This window comes from Coregonus clupeaformis, chromosome 21, assembly GCF_020615455.1.
Source record: "Coregonus clupeaformis isolate EN_2021a chromosome 21, ASM2061545v1, whole genome shotgun sequence".
Classification (NCBI taxonomy): Eukaryota; Metazoa; Chordata; class Actinopteri; order Salmoniformes; family Salmonidae; genus Coregonus; species Coregonus clupeaformis.
The window spans coordinates 9,300,298-9,319,812 of NC_059212.1; the positions used below are offsets into that span (position 1 = coordinate 9,300,298).

At 41.8% G+C, this 19,515-nt stretch overlaps 1 protein-coding gene across 14 annotated transcripts in view; it reads left to right on the forward strand.

Moving 5' to 3' along the window:
- The first annotated feature begins 1,494 nt into the window (after positions 1–1,494).
- The window catches only part of dlg1b (discs large MAGUK scaffold protein 1b), a 269,133-nt gene continuing 251,112 nt past the window's right edge, over positions 1,495–19,515 (forward strand). For 11 of the 14 annotated variants that reach the window (XM_045206190.1, XM_045206191.1, XM_041841516.2 and 8 more), the window contains exons 1-2: positions 1,496–2,246; positions 2,935–3,066. In XM_045206190.1, coding sequence (XP_045062125.1) covers positions 2,228–2,246; positions 2,935–3,066 — 151 coding nt within the window. In that variant the 5' untranslated portion in view covers positions 1,496–2,227. Of the gene's footprint in view, positions 2,247–2,934; positions 3,067–19,515 lie in introns of all 14 variants that reach the window. The other 3 variants (XM_045206188.1, XM_045206189.1, XM_041841519.2) reach the window with 2 other exon arrangements.

A 19,515-nucleotide genomic window follows, 5' to 3' on the forward strand; every position in this document is an offset into this window, starting at 1 on the left:
TCTCAAACGAGTCCACTGTCTACCAAATCTATTGGGCGAGTTTGAATGGTAAGGCAAAAGCAACCGATGTTAGACGAAAGTCGAGGAGTGAAGTCTGCGACAGCCGAAAGTCGTCCACTAATGCGGTTTTCCAACAGCAAGGCTCAAATCAACATGGCCATTGTTTATAAAAGTTGTTCTTTATAATGTTGAAATAAACATGTCTCCAACCCCCATATCACACACTCACAGACTGAAATCATATGTGTGTAGGCCAGGGATGGGCAACTTTGATGGGGGTGGGGGCCACAACAAATCTGAACTCATCATGAGGGGCCGCAGTTGCTCGCGTGTCTGCATACCTACATCCATACCCCCCATTGCGAGCAAAGCATTTTAGTGGCCCCCCTCTTGACAGCGGAGAGAAATGTTTTAAGTTTTAGAGTTAATTTCGTGCAATTCTACACATTTTGCCATGGGTTGTAGAGAAAATGTTGCAGTTTTAAAGCAAGTTTGCTGCAATTCTACACATTTTGCCATGGGGCGGAGAGAAAAATTAGCTATTTTACAGCTAATTTCCTGCAATTCTACACATTTTGCCATAGACTGGAGAGAAATGGTTGCAGTTTTTAATATGATAGCTGAGTGAGACTGACTAACAAAATCAATAGGGGCCCACCCAGCCGGTAATTCGACCATGATAACAAGTTTAGATAGCTGGCAGTTAAACTAACTTAGCAATCCAAAAAATAATTGCTGACATGGACTAATTGACTGACTATTAGTGACTGACATAACATGAGAAAAATTGCTGATGCACAACCAAAATTCGAAATTGCACCTTGTGTATTCTACTATTCTAATTCACAACAGTAAGTTGAGACTCGACTGAGTTCCTAAAAATGTAATAGAGGGCGGGCCGCCAGTTGCTCATCCCTGGTGTAGGCCTACATTGTACAATCAATCAGTGAGAGAGAGAGAGCCTCAAATATACCATTCATTTGTATATATCCAATGTATACATGAATTACAGCAAAGTTTCGTCAAGTTTGCACATGTCAAACAAAAACACCCTAATGATTGGTTGACAATAGAGCATCCCACAATGCAGGTGATGGCTGCAGGATGAAGTTGGTGAAGAGCAACTGCAGAAACTTGCCATCGACTGCAGTCAACTTCATGACCTTTGATCACATGATTTTTGTAAAGTTCATGCAGTCTACATGTAGACAAGTCAAGACAATTTTTATCCCTAAAATGCAACACACATTGAAAAGCAGTGACAATCGACTTGACAAAAGTGATCTGCTTGAACGCGCCCAATCATTAAAAAATGTTGCTTGCTTCTTCTTCCATTATCATTCGACTGATAAGACCCTAAAAAATGTTTGTTGCTAAAATGTGATGGGGTCCCTGGGCAAGACAAGTTTGAAAACCCCTGGCTCAAGAAAATCTCAAGTCTCACCTTTCAACTCCTTCCTTGAGTTACATGAGCAGTCAAGTGTAGGGTTTGAAATCACGTGATATATGCTACTTCCAACCCCGAGACGCCATTTTGGAAGAAAGTTTGGAATTTTCTGTCACAGGAAGAAAAAGAAGGATACCAGAAGAAGTTTGAGTCGAAGGAATACAAATGTATTGGCCGAGAAATTGTACGAGGGATATGTTTGCGAAACAGAGTGAATAAGTCGCGGAGGCACGGGCTGAGTTTACATGTGCCACTGAACTGGATTTGCAGTTTGAGTTATTTTAAAGCCCGCACTGCTTGCAAGCGACGTTGGACACTAATGCATGCGTGGATTGACTGGTTTTAGCCGACTGAACACGCGTTTCTCTACTTTGTATGGATTTTAACGGGCATTCGGACCTAGTTAGAAAAATACCAACCATTGCATATGTGGTGTCGTGGAGTCACCTCTTCGCCGCTGTCAGGTTCAAGAAGAGCAGCTGTCAACTAGCTATCTGGTCGTTGGTGCTGGTTGCGTTTTTAGTGTGGACCCGAACGCCCACTCTGTAATGTTACTGTCGTTTCTCTTTTTGTATCACAGTAACGTATTTTCCTTGATAGTTCGTGGGCAAAATTAAAACGTAACTTGTGGTTTCATTGTAGAGATTTGCATACCCCTTGGATACCAGGAGAGTGAAAGTGTTCTATTCTATCGCGTGTTCTAAAAACACTTATCTGCGCGCGACTGGTGATATAGTTAGCTGGCTAGCAAGCTACATATTGTCTCGAGACAGCCTAATCATGCCAGTACGAAAGAAAGGTAAGCGGCTTTCATCTAATTGTAGCTAGCTAGGCTTGCTAGCTAACTCTGTCAGCTATACATACTTACAATATAAACTAGCTGTTATTAGGTAGGTAGTAACTGCAAATAATCATTATGAAATAGTTGCTTGTTAAATACTTTAAATATATTGTCAGGACCTAACTAGCTAGCTAACTAGTTGCCCTCAAAAGTTCTGACGGGAAAGTAGCCACAGAAAGAACCAAGTTGTTTCCAGGGCACTTAGCTTGCTAAATACTGTAGTTCATTAGCTAGCTAGTTAGGTACTGTAGCTATACCGTTTCCCAAGCTTGCCTTAGTTTTCCATAAGGTAGCATAATAATTAATTGACTAATTTACATGAAGACATTGTAGCCAGTTGAGCAATGTAATAGCTCTTCAAATTGAAACAATTGTAGCAAGCATCTCACTCAAATGTAATTCAGTTAAACAATGTTGGCCCCAAAATGTAACTATTCAACTTCAAGTCCATGCATGCAGCCAATAAATAATTGTAGCCCTTCAATTGTAACCATTTACAGCAGCTACAGGAGCAATATTGTTACAATTTGAAAGGCCAACTTACTTTTCACTTTTTGAGTCAAGATGCGCTTATTCTTTTGAATGGTAAATTGCTAGCGTTGTGGCCAGGGGCTATAGTCTCATCTAACAAATTCTGATTGTCCAGATGCACAGCGAGCCCTGTCACTCCTGGAGGAATATCGCACTAAACTTAACCACACTGAGGACTGGCAACTGAGACTCTCCATCCAGAGGGTCATCGACATCTTCCAGAGTAACCTTTTCCAGGCGCTCATAGGTAAGTGTACAGCTGTTCTTCTCACCCTTATTCATCTTGCTATTAAGATATTGGGTAATCTATTGTTCACCTTATGTTTATCACTTCTAATGTTGTAGGCCTAACTGGCGATTCTACGCCAGCAGGAGTGGAACATATTTTTTGTATTGCAGATTGTTCTGGCAGTTCTCACATAAAAACTTCATTGGGAGGAAGGATTATTTAAATGCAATTCTGGTCTTCATTTTGACAGTTCGTTGCAAAAGTGATAGATTTACTACTAAAAGACGAAAACATAACTCTTTGCCCCTAGCGGTTAAACTCTACCATTGAAATTGTGATGTAGCGGCACCTTAACAAGGTGCCTCTATGTCATCTCAAGGGAGGGGTTTGGTATGAAATGAACACCCTTCTAGATGTGCTGGGTGGTACCACGTCAAGGCTTACTATAAATGCAGGTGACCGCGCACCTTATTTGGCAATGGTCTTGGTAAGTGTGACAATATATTTTGCATGACACTTCCTTGACTAGACTACTGATGTTACACAAAATTCAAAGTAACATGCTGACCACACCTCTTGTGTTACAAAATAAATCTACACATACACATGTTATTCAAGCATTTCATTCAAACTGCTGGCGCGTCTGCGTAGCCAGGCGCTAAAATAGAACTTGGTTCTATTTTTGACGCTGATGCGCTGAAAGTCCCGCCTCTCCCATCTCCTCATTGGTTTTTAGGAGCATATACCCACATGGGTGATTGAAAGATGAACTGAGGTCCACACTCCAGTCCAGTTGGTGGTGGTAATGCACCTTAAAGTTGGTTGCCAATCGCCATATAAAGTCTGAAGAAGAAGCAGGAGACTGAAGGAGGAGAGATTACTAGAAACTAACTGGATTAATTGTCAGAGTAGAGGACCTTGTGCATTTCAGGTAAAATAACAACCCAATGTTTATATCCTAGAACAAATTAGCTAGCTAAATTGCCATGAATGTTTCATTCGTTTCGACCTGTCCCCAAATGAATATAGTTGGTTCAGAGTTCGTTTTGATATTTCAACCTGCGTGTCCTGATCACGTCTGGTGTGGATGGACAAAATCAACATGCGCGCGATGCCTGGTCTAGTTAGCATGTAAGGCACATTTCCTCATATGTGACCCGTTTCAGGAAACTAGGTGTATGTCGCAAGTCACGACTTCACAGGAGAGCCATTTGAACTTTATTTTATTTTTTAAAATCAAAATGCGTTTTTTTGCAGAAATGCCTTCTGGAACATGTGAACTTTCATGTGCCTTAATACCAAACTTGTATGCCATCTGTAAATACGTATAACATTGTTAAATTACGAGCCTTGTTGGTTAAGCCACAGAAAAAGACAGCAACCTTCCCACTAGCCATGATTGGCTGAGATAATGAGTGGGCTGGACATTCGGAGTTCGGATTGGTCTGCCATATAGAAGGCTTCTGTCAGTCTGTGTTGGTAATCCTGTTGAACGCGGCTTTAATTTTTTTTTTTTTGTAGTGGAGCTGCATAAGTGTTGCTCTCCACTTTCTGACGGACCTAGTTAGCTAACGTTAGCTGGGTGGCTCCCTAGCTAAGGTTACGTGTATGACATTATTATTCGTATCCCAGAACCGTTTGCTTAGCTAGCTAACATTAAGCTCTAACTAGCAAACATTGAACCTGGTTGGTTAGATCCCAGCAGATTCATGCAGGGTAGTAACGACATGATTTGGCACTATGTTCATTGTTGTTTAACTAGCTAACGTTAGCTGGCTGGCTTGTTAGCTAACGTTACGTGACGTGTGTGATCTTACACGTTGTTTACCTAGCTAGGTTCATTGTTTACTTAGCTAGCTAGCTACATGTCTTAAGCTAAAGTGTACAATACCCATTGAATATGGCCAGTGTCCGGAGAAGTCGGCATAAAATATTAATGAAATTGTTGCCAGCAGAGCTGGTCAGACTGTTTTCATGTTATCCAGAGGTAAACAAATCATCGGCCAGAGAGTCAGGTGTGCGCTCCGAGAGCAAAACGAGATGGGTTGGGCCAGTGCTTTTCAATTATTTTCTGTTACGCCCCCCCTAGGAAGAAGTAAACATTTCGCGCCCCCCAACTCTCCGCCGCGACTGTAAATAGTATCATTTGTCTATAAAATTGTTATATGTACACCTCTGCATAACATTGTATCCTTATTAACATTAAAGAAAATAAAAAAGAAAGAAATATAGATAAACTTACAACAAAGAATAACTTTATTAACATTGTAACAGAAAATACTTAAAGTGCATCAATTTGCCTGAAATTTTAAAAAAATGCAACCCTTATTTAAACTGTAAACATTTTTTGACCATTTGATACTGAAAAATAAAATAAAATATAATCAATAAATAATAATACATTCAAATTGATCAGCAACATTAACTCAGGAGCACAATATATGAAACACTTTGACCTATAAAACAAAAATGAATAAAACAATTTGTGCTGATTCCTCGTCTCCCACCGTAGTCACAGTGAAGCCAAGCGCTACATACGCTTCATCATATTTCCTCGTCTTAGCTTTCGGGAGAATTTGTCTCATTATCTCCGTCTCTCTCTGCCTTTCTTTTCATCCCTGTTAAATATTTTTCCATGGTGTCTCTTAAGGGTTTGTTATCTGCACTTCATATCTCCTGCTCTGTGCTGTGTGCTCTTGTTCGGTGCAAAAAACCCCTACTCCCTGCGGCAAAAAAAAGCATGTTCCCCGGGGTCACACGCGCCCCCCCTGGCATCGCTCCGAGCCCCCCCAGGGGGGCGCGCCCCACTATTTGAGAAGGACTGGGTTGGGCTAAAGCTTAAGAGGGTGTGAACGATGCTGAATGCGTGTAGACAAAGAGCTATATATATATATATATATACATACATACATACATACAGCTCTGGAAAAAATTAAGAGACCACTGCAAATGTTTCTTAAATCAGCATCTCTACATGTGACAGCCATTCCAGTGTCTGTTGAATTCCAACACAGGCACACCTCATTCTACTGAATTAGGTTCTGATTAGGTGATCACCTGAACCAAATCTTATTTAACGAGGAAAAGTATAAAAACCAATGCTGTGGTCATCACTATCCTCTTGCAATAGGACCAGCTGGATGGCAAAAACAGTGCTAATAGTACCTCAAAAGTACTATTAATCAGAAAATAACTATTGACCATGCCAAAAGAGTTGAAAAAGAAAGTTGAGTGAGGAAAAGAAGGGTTCAATTCTGGCTTTACTGGCAGAGGGATACAGTGAGCGTCAGGTTGCTTCCATCCTTAACATTTCAAAGACGTCGATTCATAAGAACAAGGTCAAGCAGCAGACATTGGGGACAACAAAGCTACAGACCGGCAGAGGGCGAAAATGACTCTCTACTGACTGGGATGGACGGCGAGGACGGTTCAAAACAGGCTGCTAGGGGCAGGGCTGAAGTCGTGCAAAGCTAGAAAAAAGCCCTTCATCAATGAGAAGTAAAGAAGAGCCAGGCTGAGGTTTGCAAAAGACCGTAAGGATTGGACCGTAGAGGACTGGAATAAGGTCATCTTCTCTGATGAGTCCAATTTTCAGCTTTGCCCAACACCTGGTAGTCTAATGGTTAGACGGAGACCTGGAGAGGCCTACAAGCAACAGTGTCTCGCACCCACTGTGAAATTTGGTGTAGGATAGGTGATGATCTGGGGGTGCTTCAGCAAGGCTGGAATCGGGTAGATTTGTCTTTGTGAAGGACGCATGAATCAAGCCACGTACAAGGTTGTCCTGGAAGAAAACGTCCTTCTTTTTTCTCTGACATTGTCCCACAACTCTGAGGATTGGTTTTTCCAGCAGGACAATTCGCCATGCCACACAGCCAAGCCAATCAAGGTGTGGATGGAGGACCACCAGATCAAGACCCTGTCATGGCCAGCCCAATCTCCAGACCTGAACCCAATTGAAAACTTCTGGAATGTGATCAAGAGGAAGATGGATGGTCACAAGCCATCAAACAAAGCCGAGCTGCTTGAATTTGTACGCCAGGAGTGGCATAAAGTCACCCAACATCAATGTGAAAGACTGATGGAGAGCATGCCAAGATGCATGAAAGCTGTGATTGAAAATCAGGGTTATTCCACCAAATATTGATTTCTGAACTCTTCCTAAGTTAAAACATTAATATTGTGTTGTTTAAAAATGAACATGAACTTATTTTCGTTGCATTATTCGAGGTCTGATTTTTGTTATTTTGGCCAGTTGTCATTTTCTGCAAATAAATGCTCTAAATGACAATATTTGTATTTGGAATTTGGGAGAAATGTTGTCAGTAGTTTATAGAATAAAACTAAAAAGTTAATTTCACCCAAACGCATATCTATAAATAGTCAAACCAGAGAAACTGATAATTTTGCAGTGGTCTCTTAATTTTTTCCAGAGCTGTGTGTGTATATACATACATACATACATACATACATACATACATACATACAGTGGGGAGAACAAGTATTTGATACACTGCCGATTTTGCAGGTTTTCCTACTTACAAAGCATGTAGATGTCTGTAAGAAAATCACATTGTATGATTTTAAAGTAATTAATTTGCATTTTATTGCATGACATAAGTATTTGATCACCTACCAACCAGTAAGAATTCCGGCTCTCACAGACCTGTTAGTTTTTCTTTAAGAAGCCCTCCTGTTCTCCACTCATTACCTGTATTAACTGCACCTGTTTGAACTCGTTACCTGTATAAAAGACACCTGTCCACACACTCAATCAAACAGACTCCAACCTCTCCACAATGGCCAAGACCAGAGAGCTGTGTAAGGACATCAGGGATATAATTGTAGACCTGCACAAGGCTGGGATGGGCTACAGGACAATAGGCAAGCAGCTTGGTGAGAAGGCAACAACTGTTGGCGCAATTCTTAGAAAATGGAAGAAGTTCAAGATGACGGTCAATCACCCTCGGTCAGGGGCTCCATGCAAGATCTCACCTCGTGGGGCATCAATGATCATGAGGAAGGTGAGGGATCAGCCCAGAACTACACAGCAGGACCTGGTCAATGACCTGAGGAGAGCTGGGACCACAGTCTCAAAGAAAACAATTAGTAACACACTACGCCGTCATGGATTAAAATCCTGCAGCGCATGCAAGGTCCCCCTGCTCAAGCCAGCGCATGTCCAGGCCCGTCTGAAGTTTGCCAATGACCATCTGGATGATCCAGAGGAGGAATGGGAGAAGGTCATGTGGTCTGATGAGACACAAATAGAGCTTTTTGGTCTAAACTCCACTCGCCGTGTTTGGAGGAAGAAGAATGATGAGTACAACCCCAAGAACACCATCCCAACCGTGAAGCATGGAGCTGGAAACATCATTCTTTGGGGATGCTTTTCTGCAAAGGGGACAGGACGACTGCACCGTATTAAGGGGAGGATGGATGGGGCCATGTATCGCAAGATCTTGGCCATCAACCTCCTTCCCTCAGTAAGAGCATTGATGATGGGTCGTGGCTGGGTCTTCCAGCATGACAACGACCCGAAACACACAGCCAGGGCAACTAAGGAGGTGCTCCGTAAGAAGCATCTCAAGGTCCTGGAGTGGCCTAGCCAGTCTCCAGACCTGAACCCAATAGAAGGGAGGGAGCTGAAAGTCGGTATTACCCAGCGACAGCCCCGAAACCTGAAGGATCTGGAGAAGGTCTGTATGGAGGAGTGGGCCAAAATCCCTGCTGCAGTGTGTGCAAACCTGGTCAAGGACCTACAGGAAACGTATGATCTCTGTAATCGAAAACAAAGGTTTCTGTACCAAATATTAAGTTCTGCTTTTCTGATGTATCAAATACTTATGTCATGCAATAAAATGCAAATTAATTACTTAAAAATCATACAATGTGATTTTCTGGATTTTTGTTTTAGATTCCGTCTCTCACAGTTGAAGTGTACCTATGATAAAAATTACAGACCTCTACATGCTTTGTAAGTAGGAAAACCTGCAAAATTGGCAGTGTATCAAATACTTGTTCTCCCCACTGTATGTGTGTGTATTTTGTGTGTGTGTGATATATATATATATATATGGTGTGTATATAACGTGTGTGTGTATATACATATATGTATATGTGGGTATGCTAAATGACTTAAATGTGATGCAGACAATTACATTGATGGAAGTTACAATCTATCTGAAATATTACATCTGATCTACTCCCTAAAAAAAAAAGAAAAGAAAAAAAGAGCTCTTCACTAGATACCAAAACATTCAAATGCCATTTTCTCAAAAGTGAGTTTACAACTTTCAAAGCAGAATTACTTTCCTGTTGTTCCTAAAAAATGCAGTGTATGATATACCATTTTGTACCTGTCTTTACTTTTATCCAAAGTAAAAAAACGCATTTAAAATTTTGCTACATAAGACCAAATCCAGGTGTTGAGTCATATGACCAAATTCAAAGTTTTTGCATATGGTTTCATACACATCCATGTGCTTTTGTGCAAAACATGTTTTTGTAGGCTATGAGGATTATACGTTTATATTCTTAGTTGGCGATATATCCATTGTAACAAGAAATCGATGATAATGGTGGTCATATGAACTTGTTGTAGTTTTTCGCAACCGCTATGACTGATTTGTTGCGCAGTCCGCTAAGATAATTGGCTCATAGTTCAATGGTTGAGTTCTAATCGCACAAGGGGCAGATATAAAAAATAAAATAATTTATAGTATTCATCCCGTGCCCACGCACTTCTATTCTGAAAGTGAAAACATACCATTGGAAAATGTGGGTTCGATTGAATTAAGCCCCTAATCTTCATTTAAGGTGACGATTGCACTTTTCTACCAAACACAATACCGCAATAAATGTGAGTCCACATTTCAAATATTTTTTTTACACCCCATGGGGGGATTCGTACTTACACCGCAAGTGGTAATAGATGTCAGGAACTTGGCGCCTTACCGCTGAGCTAACTGTCCAGAGCCAGTGGACTTCTGGTAAGTATGCTTTAGTGCGAAAGTGTTGGGATCAGGTACAACTACGTTTACCCACCCCCAAAATGAATATTTATAAAAATTCCCCCCACCCACAACTTCTCACCTGAATGCATTATAGTATTTTTTGTTAAACATTTTTACATTTGAAGGGGTTGGTCAATGGCAGAAATGGGTTTGATTGTTTTAATTACCTATAATGTCAATTTCTATGTATAAAATGGGTAATATCATTAAAAGTACCAGAGAACCCACTGGAAATGTGATGTTTGAAGAGTATATAATGTATATCTTGAAATGAACACAATCAGAAAAGGGTAGTTTTGAGATTCATATTTATATTTTTAATGTTGAATAAATTGTGATTTTAATTTTCTTCAGAATCTAGAAATACTCCATATGTTAGAGCACACTATAAGGATTATAATGACATCAAGATGTTGACTGTATCATGTATGGTTCACGGATCATAAGGTCTAACAGGAGGCATGTATAGGTCTAAAAAGAGCCTAAAATGGCCACTTTCATCATGATATTCTCTAATGGTTTGTGATATAAATGTAAAAAGCATGTCAAACATCCTTCCTCCCAATGAAGTGCCTATGTGAGAATTGCCAGAACAATCTGAGATACCAAAAATATTTACTGCTCCCATTGGCGTGGAATCGCCCTAATGTGCTTTGTAAAGCACCATTTGACTGTAGCTCATAAGAAAATGGTTGCAGCCCTAGAGAGAATGATCATATTCAATTCATCAGGATCCAATGAGTCTAAGTTGGCAGCTTGGCTGCACTTTCACTTCAGACACAGGTCCTTTGCGAAGAGGTCATATCCATTTTCTTGAGCGATGCCTTGGGAAGAAGGAACTTGGCCGTTTTTCATCCTTTAACTTTGAATAGTAGTCGCTCGTGCCATGAGGGCCATGACACAGGAGCGTTTGGTTATAAAGTTCCCTGATATCCTGGTGCGACTCCAGTCCTGCTCTGGCTTAGAAGTAGCCTAGACCTAGAGTGTGCACTGCACACACAATTGCAAACAAGATGATGAACACTTTGGGTGGACTGGCCTTAGTTCAAAGACATGAACACATGCTGAACTTCCGCAAAGACATAAATGGACTCATATTACACCCTTTGTTTTTGGGTTGAATTGAAAGGTGTTACTCTAGGTTACATTTTGTCTTATTGTTAACATGTTTCTACGAGATGAGTTGTCTTTGTGAGATTGGACAAATTTTGTCTCACTGGACCTTTGGGTGTGGTTATTTTTGTGCATGCAGGGCCTGTATGTTCCTCATTTAGCCTATAGTTCAAAGGGTGTATGGAGTTTTCACTTCCCAATTAGAAGGTGCAGGATGTCAATAATAACTTGTTATAGCCTAATGTTTCTGTTGGTCAGTGAAACGTTTCTGCAATCTCAGCAGATGTGGATTTCAGCTTAAAAGATATTGTCCCAGCCAGGACCCTTCACACATAGTGTACCTTCCCCCATGGCCCACCCACACAAGGTTACACTTCCATACTTTTGTAAAGGACATCTGCATATTGCTCCACATAATCCCCCATGTGAATTCACCACAGTTGCCCGTCAGTCCATCCATTCATCAATTAAAATGACAAATTGCTTAATTGCATGGCAAGCTAGCCTAAATCATGTTTAACTTGACTTAATAACTGGGTTTGTCCTTTTGAGTATGATTTCTTAAATCGGTGCCTCCAGCCTATTTGAGAATGATATCCGAGGCCTCGGGCCACCGGCTGATAAACAGCGCTTCAGGCTTAACGGGCACCCAGTGAGCAGAAGGAATGCGGGCTGGCCTGTTTGAGTTTCCCAGGGCTCTGGCTGGTTGGCTGTGTGCCAGCGCCTCTAGCTGTGTCTGACCCCCAAGGTGTAAAAACATCCTCATCTTCACCACTAACAGCCAGTCCACAGTCACACAGATGTGAAATGGGGACAAAATTAACTCTTTCCAATCTGATATGTTGGCTTAACAGGCAGGAGTTTGTGTTAGTCGGGGGTGGTCTCAAAATGTATATCTCTTTAGCAAGATTTGATTCAAACACTGTTATGAATTATAGTTTTCTAAGGCAGTGGTTCCCAAACTGTGGGGCTAGGACGTGAGGGGTTGGCAGATTTAGCATTGTTTTTATTTATTATTATTATTTTTTGGTACTGTCTGGCTTTCAACTTACTCTTGAAAGTTGTAATAGTAGAATGCACAAGGTGCAATTTCGAAATTGGGTAGTGCATCAGTATTCCTCTTGTCACGTCAGTCATTGCATACTTTAGAGCTATTTATTACTTGTCAGAAATGTCCAGATCAATCATGTCAGCTAACGTTTTTTAGCTAGGTTTTTTTGCCCATAGATTTGAATGTCTGAGTCACTCAAATACTCATTAGACATGGCAAAATGTATAAAATTGCAAGAAAATGAGCTTTAAAATTGCAAAATTTTCTCTGCACCCCATAACAAAATGTGTAGAATTGAAGGAAATGCACTACATGACCAAAAGCATGTGGACACCGGCTCGTCAAACATCTCATTCAAAATGGGCATTAATATGGAGTTGGTCCCCCCTTATAACAGCCTCCACTCTTATGGAAAGGCTTTACACTAGATGTTGGAACATTGCTGCGGGGACTTGCTTCCATTCAGTCACGAGCATTAGTGAGGTTGGGCAATTAGGCCTGGCTCGCAGTCTGCGTTCCAATTCATCCCAAAGGTGTTCTATGGGGTTGAGGTCAGGACTCTGTGCAGGCCAGTCAAGTTCTTCCACACCGATCTCTGTGCATGGGGGCATTGTCATGCTGAAACAGGAAAGGGCCTTCCCCAAACTGTTGCCACAAAGTTGGAAGCACAGAATCGTCTAGAATGTCATTGTATGCTGTAGCGAACCATGATAAACAGCTCCAGACCACCATTCCTCCTCCACAAAACTTTACAGTTGGCACTATGCATTCAGGCAGGGAGCGTTCTCCTGGCATCCGCCAAACCCAGATTCGTCCATCTGACTGCCAGATGGTGAAGCGTGATTCACTCCAGAGAACGCGTTTCCACTGCTCTAGAGTCCAATTGCGGCGAGCTTTACACCACTCCAGCCGACACTTCGCATTGCGCATGGTGATCCCATTTAATGACGACAAACAGTTCTTGTGCTGACGTTGCTTCCAGAGGCATGTCACTGAGCTCTTCAATAAGGCCATTCTACTGCCAATGTTTGTCTTTGGAGATTGCATGGCTGTGCTCAATTTTATACACCTGTCAGCAACGGGTGTGGCTGAAATAGCCGAATCCACTAATTTGAATGGGTGTCCACATACTTTTGTATATATAGTGTAAGCTTTAAACCTGCAAAATTCTCTCCAACAAGAGGGATGTGAACAGTTTGTCATGAACAGTGCTTGTGCCCATAGAAATAGACGTGGCGCGCGGGGATGTTCCCCAATGCTGGAAGGGGGGCCTGAGTGAAAGTTTGGGAACCTCTGTTCTAAGGTACTGTCTTAGCTATTGCCCAATATTGGCCATGTAACTTGAATTGCAGCCTAGTTTGTGCTGGATACAAGAGAAAATGGTTGTCCAAAGGTTACGAATCCTGAATTGTAACTTAATGCACAACGCCCCCGACCCCATGGTACCCTTCAGGAACAGACATGTTAATGTCCACTTTCTTTGTCTACGTGCCATCTCAATGCCTCTGATGCTCTGCTCTGATAGGTTTGGCAAGAGAGCAGACCGAGCTTGCCAGACAGGTCCATGCATCATGCATGTGTTTTAGCATGTCCTATCTCACACACACTCGCATAGATATACAGTGCATTCAGACCCCTTCCCTTTTTCCACATTTTGTTATGTTACAGCCTTATTCTAAAATTGATTAAATAAATAAATGTTCCTCATCAATCTACACACAATACCCCACAGGTTTTTAGGAATTGTTGCAAATTTATATATAAAAAAAAAAACGGATACCTTATTTACATAAGTATTCAGACCATTTGCTCAGGTGCATCCTGTTTCCATTGATCATCCTTGATGTGTCTACAACTTGATTGGAGTCCACCTGTGGTAAATTAAATTGATTGGACATGATTTGGAAAGGCATACATCTTTCTATATAAGGTCCCACAGTTGACAGTGCATGTCAGAGCAAAAACCAAGCCATGAGGTCGAAGGAATTGTCCGTAGAGCTCTGAGACAGGATTGTGTCGAGGCACAGATTGGGGGAAGGGTACCAAAAAATGTCTGCAGCATTCAAGGTCCCCAAGAACACAGTGGCCTCCATCATTCTTAAATGGAAGAAGTTTGGAACCACCAAGACTATTCCTAGAGCTGGCCGCCCGACCAAACTGAGCAATCGGAGGACAAGGGCCTTGGTCAGGAAGGTGACCAAAGAACCCGATGGTCACTCTGACAGAGCTCCAGAGTTCCTTTGTGGAGATGGGAGAACCTTCCAGAAGGACAACCATCTGTGCAGCACTCCACCAATCAGGCCTTTATGGTAGTGGCCAGATGGAAAAAACTGCTCAGTAAAAGGCACATGACAGCCTGCTTGGAGTTTGCAAAAAGGCACATAAAGGACTCTCAGACAATGAAAAACAAGATTCTCTGGTCTGATGAAACCCTTTGGCCTGAATGCGAAGCGTTACGTCTGGAAGAAACCTGGCACCATCCCTACGGTGAAGCATGGTGGTGGCAGCATCATGCTGTGGAGATGTTTTTCAGTGGCAGGGACTGGGAGACTAGTCAGGATCAAGGCAAAGATTAATGGAGCAAAGTACATAGAGATCCTTGATGAACACCTGCTCGAGAGCGCTCAGGACCTCAGACTGGGGTGAAGGTTCACCTTCCAACAGGACAATGACCCTAAGCACACAGCCAAGACAATGCAGGAATGGCTTCTGAATGTCCTTGAGTGGCCCAGCCAGAGCCCGGACTTGAACCTGATCGAACATCTCTGGAGAGACCTGAAAATAGCTGTGCTGCGACGCTCCCCATCCAACTTGACAGAGCTTGAGAGGATCTGCAGAGAAGAATGGGAGAAACTCCCCAAATACAAGTGTGCCAAGCTTGTAGCGTCATACTTAGTTAAAAAAAATGTTTGCGTGCAATAATGTCAGCTGTTTTGGCGTTTTTATTTTATTTTTACTCAAACTACACACAATAGCCCATAATGACTATGGGCTATTGTGTGTAGATTGAGATTAAAAAAACAATTTAATCAATTTTACAATAAGGCTGTAACGTAACAAAATGTGGAAAAAGTCAAGGGTTCTGAATACTTCCCGAATGCACTGTACAAACACAGCTATTCCTTTTCATTCTAACAGTAGTTTCCCTCATACGCACGCATGCACGCACACTGACATTCCACCATTTCTGAGTGTTGCTAATGAAAAATAGATTGGTGCCACAGTTTGCAATCTACCCCCCTCCCTCTTCTCCTCTCCAAGATATGTATGCAGAGGGCCAGACAAAATGTAATCCGTCTGTTGACATGGTGATTACCCCAAGTCCTAATCCCCCTGCTGCTGATTTACTGCGTTTTCACTGGATGACAGAGGGTAGACCAAAGAGAAAGGGAGAAAGAGTGGACTGCAGAGAGGAGAAAGAGGGTCAAGAATAGACAAAAGCAGCGAAATAGTCAACTAAGACTGCAGCCTCAGTGCCCAGTGTTTTCCATTAATTTGTACTAAAGGTCTCCCTCTAGGATTGGCTTGTAGCCTATTTAACATCCACTGATTTAGATGCATAGATAGGCCTACTTGGAGTCTAATATACAACCTCCATAATGGTTGATGGTAGTAAGCATTTAACACTCAGTACAGTTTGGAATTAGGTTTTGCAGATGAGTTGACATTGTTCTGCATAAGGCCCGCTGCGAATCATGCCCCACATAACCATGTATGAAGGCCTTACTGTTTGTATTCATCATGAAGTTATACATGGTAATGTACAGTCAACTAGGTTACTGTTGAGCTGAGAACCACTTGCACAACAAGTCTGACTTTAAAAGGCTGTAATCTGTCTCCTAGGACTCTAAGGGCTCAACTTCATAACATCAGGAGTCCTAATGGGTGCAGTCTTATTGGATAATGTAACAGTTACTTTCTGTGGCGTACAGCCTTCAAAAGTAGATATGATTAGGCTACTCTTACCTCTTGGATATTGGATGGCATTAACTGCGTGTTTATTAAAAGCTCCTGCCTAAGATTAAATCTAACTCAGGAGAACAGGCATGTACTGTGAAACAACTAACGATATTCCACAATGGTCCCATTTTATTGGCTATCAATATGGTACTTTGTTTAAGGTCGGTCTTTAACCATAGTCTTGTCCCCAGAGAATGGAACAGCAAACAAGACAGAGGAACCCAGGGAAACCAGCAACACTAGAGACCAACACATGAGCAATTGTTTTAACTGGCTTGATGGCTGTAGTGCAGTGACTGGTGGATGAAGGGGCCTTGTTTGATGGCAAAAAAATTAATACATGTTATAGTCTTTTTAATGTATTTGTTTGATAAACTCATGTTGATGAAGTAGCATAATCTTTCTCGTCAAGCTTGATCACTAAGCCTGTTTTATAGACTGTTATTGTACCATAGGTGAATTTCACTTCAACAGTTTTAGCTAATTTACACTGCTCAAAAAAATAAAGGGAACACTAAAATAACACATCCTAGATCTGAATGAATAAAATAATCTTATTAAATACTTTTTTCTTTACATAGTTGAATGTGCTGACAACAAAATCACACAAAAATTATCAATGGAAATCAAATGTATCAACCCATGGAGGTCTGGATTTGGAGTCACCCTCAAAATTAAAGTGGAAAACCACACTACAGGCTGATCCAACTTTGATGTAATGTCCTTAAAACAAGTCAAAATGAGGCTCAGTAGTGTGTGTGTGGCCTCCACATGCCTGTATGACCTCCCTACAACGCCTGGGCATGCTCCTGATGAGGTGGCGGATGGTCTCCTGAGGGATCTCCTCCCAGACCTGGACTAAAGCATCCGCCAACTCCTGGACAGTCTGTGGTGCAACGTGGCGTTGGTGGATGGAGCGAGACATGATGTCCCAGATGTGCTCAATTGGATTCAGGTCTGGGGAACGGGCAGTCCATAGCATCAACGCCTTCCTCTTGCAGGAACTGCTGACACACTCCAGCCACATGAGGTCTAGCATTGTCTTGCATTAGGAGGAACCCAGGGCCAACCGCACCAGCATATGGTCTCACAAGGGGTCTGAGGATCTCACCTCCTACGGCCTCCTCCACGTCTCCTGATGTACTAGCCTGTCTCCTGGTAGCGCCTCCATGCTCTGGACACTACGCTGACAGACACAGCAAACCTTCTTGCCACAGCTCGCATTGATGTGCCATCCTGGATGAGCTGCACTATCTGAGCCACTTGTGTGGGTTGTAGACTCCATCTCATGCTACCACTAGAGTGAAAGCACCGCCAGCATTCAAAAGTGACCAAAACATCAGCCAGGAAGCATAGGAACTGAGAAGTGGTCTGTGGTCACCACCTGCAAAAGCAGTCCTTTATTGGGGGTGTCTTGCTAATTGCCTATAATTTCCACCTGTTGTCTATTCCATTTGCACAACAGCATGTGAAATGTATTGTCAATCAGTGTTGCTTCCTAAGTGGACAGTTTGATTTCACAGAAGTGTGATTGACTTGGAGTTACATTGTGTTGTTTAAGTGTTCCCTTTATTTTTTTGAGCAGTGTATATTCTTAGTACCACTGTCCATACATTCGCTCCTTGCTTGGAACTATCAAGCAGTTGGCCATTACACTGACAAATAATTACTCAAAGTCCCACTGTGGTTAGTTTTGGTCAAGACGATCTCTGTGTATAAGGTTCCCCCTAATGCTTGAACGTGGCACGGCATTCGGTTTCTGTTTGGCTCACTTACTCGCAGGGCGGCAAACGATGAACGAACCAATTTGCTCCATTTCCCCCTTTACAATTGAATCCCCCCACACCCCCTCCAGTCTGACAGTTTGACCCCCTTTGCCTCAGTTATCCTTATCACCCCTGTCAACAACTGCCTCTTCCCCATGTCCCGCTGGAGCCTCATCCAGTCACAGTCGGCCTTGTGTCTATGATCTGCAGTAGCTTCCATCTGTCTAGGCAGAGGTGTTTCTGAAGCCACCCTCGTCCATCTAAATTAACCCTTCAAAGCAATAAAAAGTTAATCACAATTTTACTTCTGGTTCAATTATGTACAGTTGGTAGGTAAAGATTACAAAGGCAATACATTGGCTCCAAATTCTCATTTGTTATTTCCCTGTCTGTAATCCAATACTGTCCAGTGTTTCTCTTTTGTTAAAGGCCCAATGCAGCAGTTTTTATACATCATTTCTGGGTAACAATTCAGTGCCTTATTGTAATAGTTTTCAAAAATAGACAAATAGCTTTTAAGCAAAAAACGTTAATTTTGCTAAGACTGTGAGTGCATCGTCAGAGCGTCAATTCTGCCTGCACTGATCTGTCTCGTATCTCGCAAAGGGTAAAGGGATAGCTTGAAAGTACTTCGGTCACAACGTACTATCATAATATTCAAAAATATTACCTAGGTGACATTGTCTGCCGAACCCCATTTCTGCCTCAAAACAGTCTGAATGAATCTAAGCTAAAACAAATCTGTGTTTTGGTGAGGAATAGGGATGTTAATCGGTTAGCCGGCGAAAATACATTTGACTGCTTATTAGGCTATAGGTTAATTTGCCTAATTTGGTGGAAGGGCGTTTTGTGTTATCGTTAGTCGTCATGGAGCTTATCGCACCTATTTTGAGGAGAGGAATAGCCTATCACCTGTCAGACAGTGCGAGAGCACCTCTTCAAAAAACTGGTACTGGAGTGAAACGTGCTCTTATAAGCCCAGTCATTGCGCTACAAATAACAATTCTAAATGCAATTGCACGTTAAACTGTTTTGATTGCCACGGTTAAAAAGCGCTACTATTTTTTTTTCTCAATCTCAACTTCATTCAAGTGCTCCTCACATTCGAGTGCGTAGACTATAGTCAACGGTAGGCAGGCTATCGGCGCGTCACCCACCACTTTGCAACGTGAACTTGAAGGCAGTATAATTGTTTGAAACCTGAATGTTTTACTTTACTTCAAATGAAATGTTATTTGTCACGTGCCAAATACAACAGGTGTAGACCTTACCGTGAAATGCTTACTTACAAGCCCTTAACCAACAATGCAGTTCAAGAAATAGAGTTAATAAAATATTTACTAAATAAACTAAAGTCAAAAATAAAATAAAAAGTAACACAATGAAATAACAATAACGAGGCTATATACAGGGGTTTGTACATGTAGGTAGGGGTAAAGTGACTATGCATAAGTAATAAACAGTGAGTAGCAGCAGTGTAAAAACAAAGGGGGGTCAATGTAAACAGTCTTGGTGGCCATTTGATTAATTGTCCAAATAATAATGAGGCATGTCTTACCTT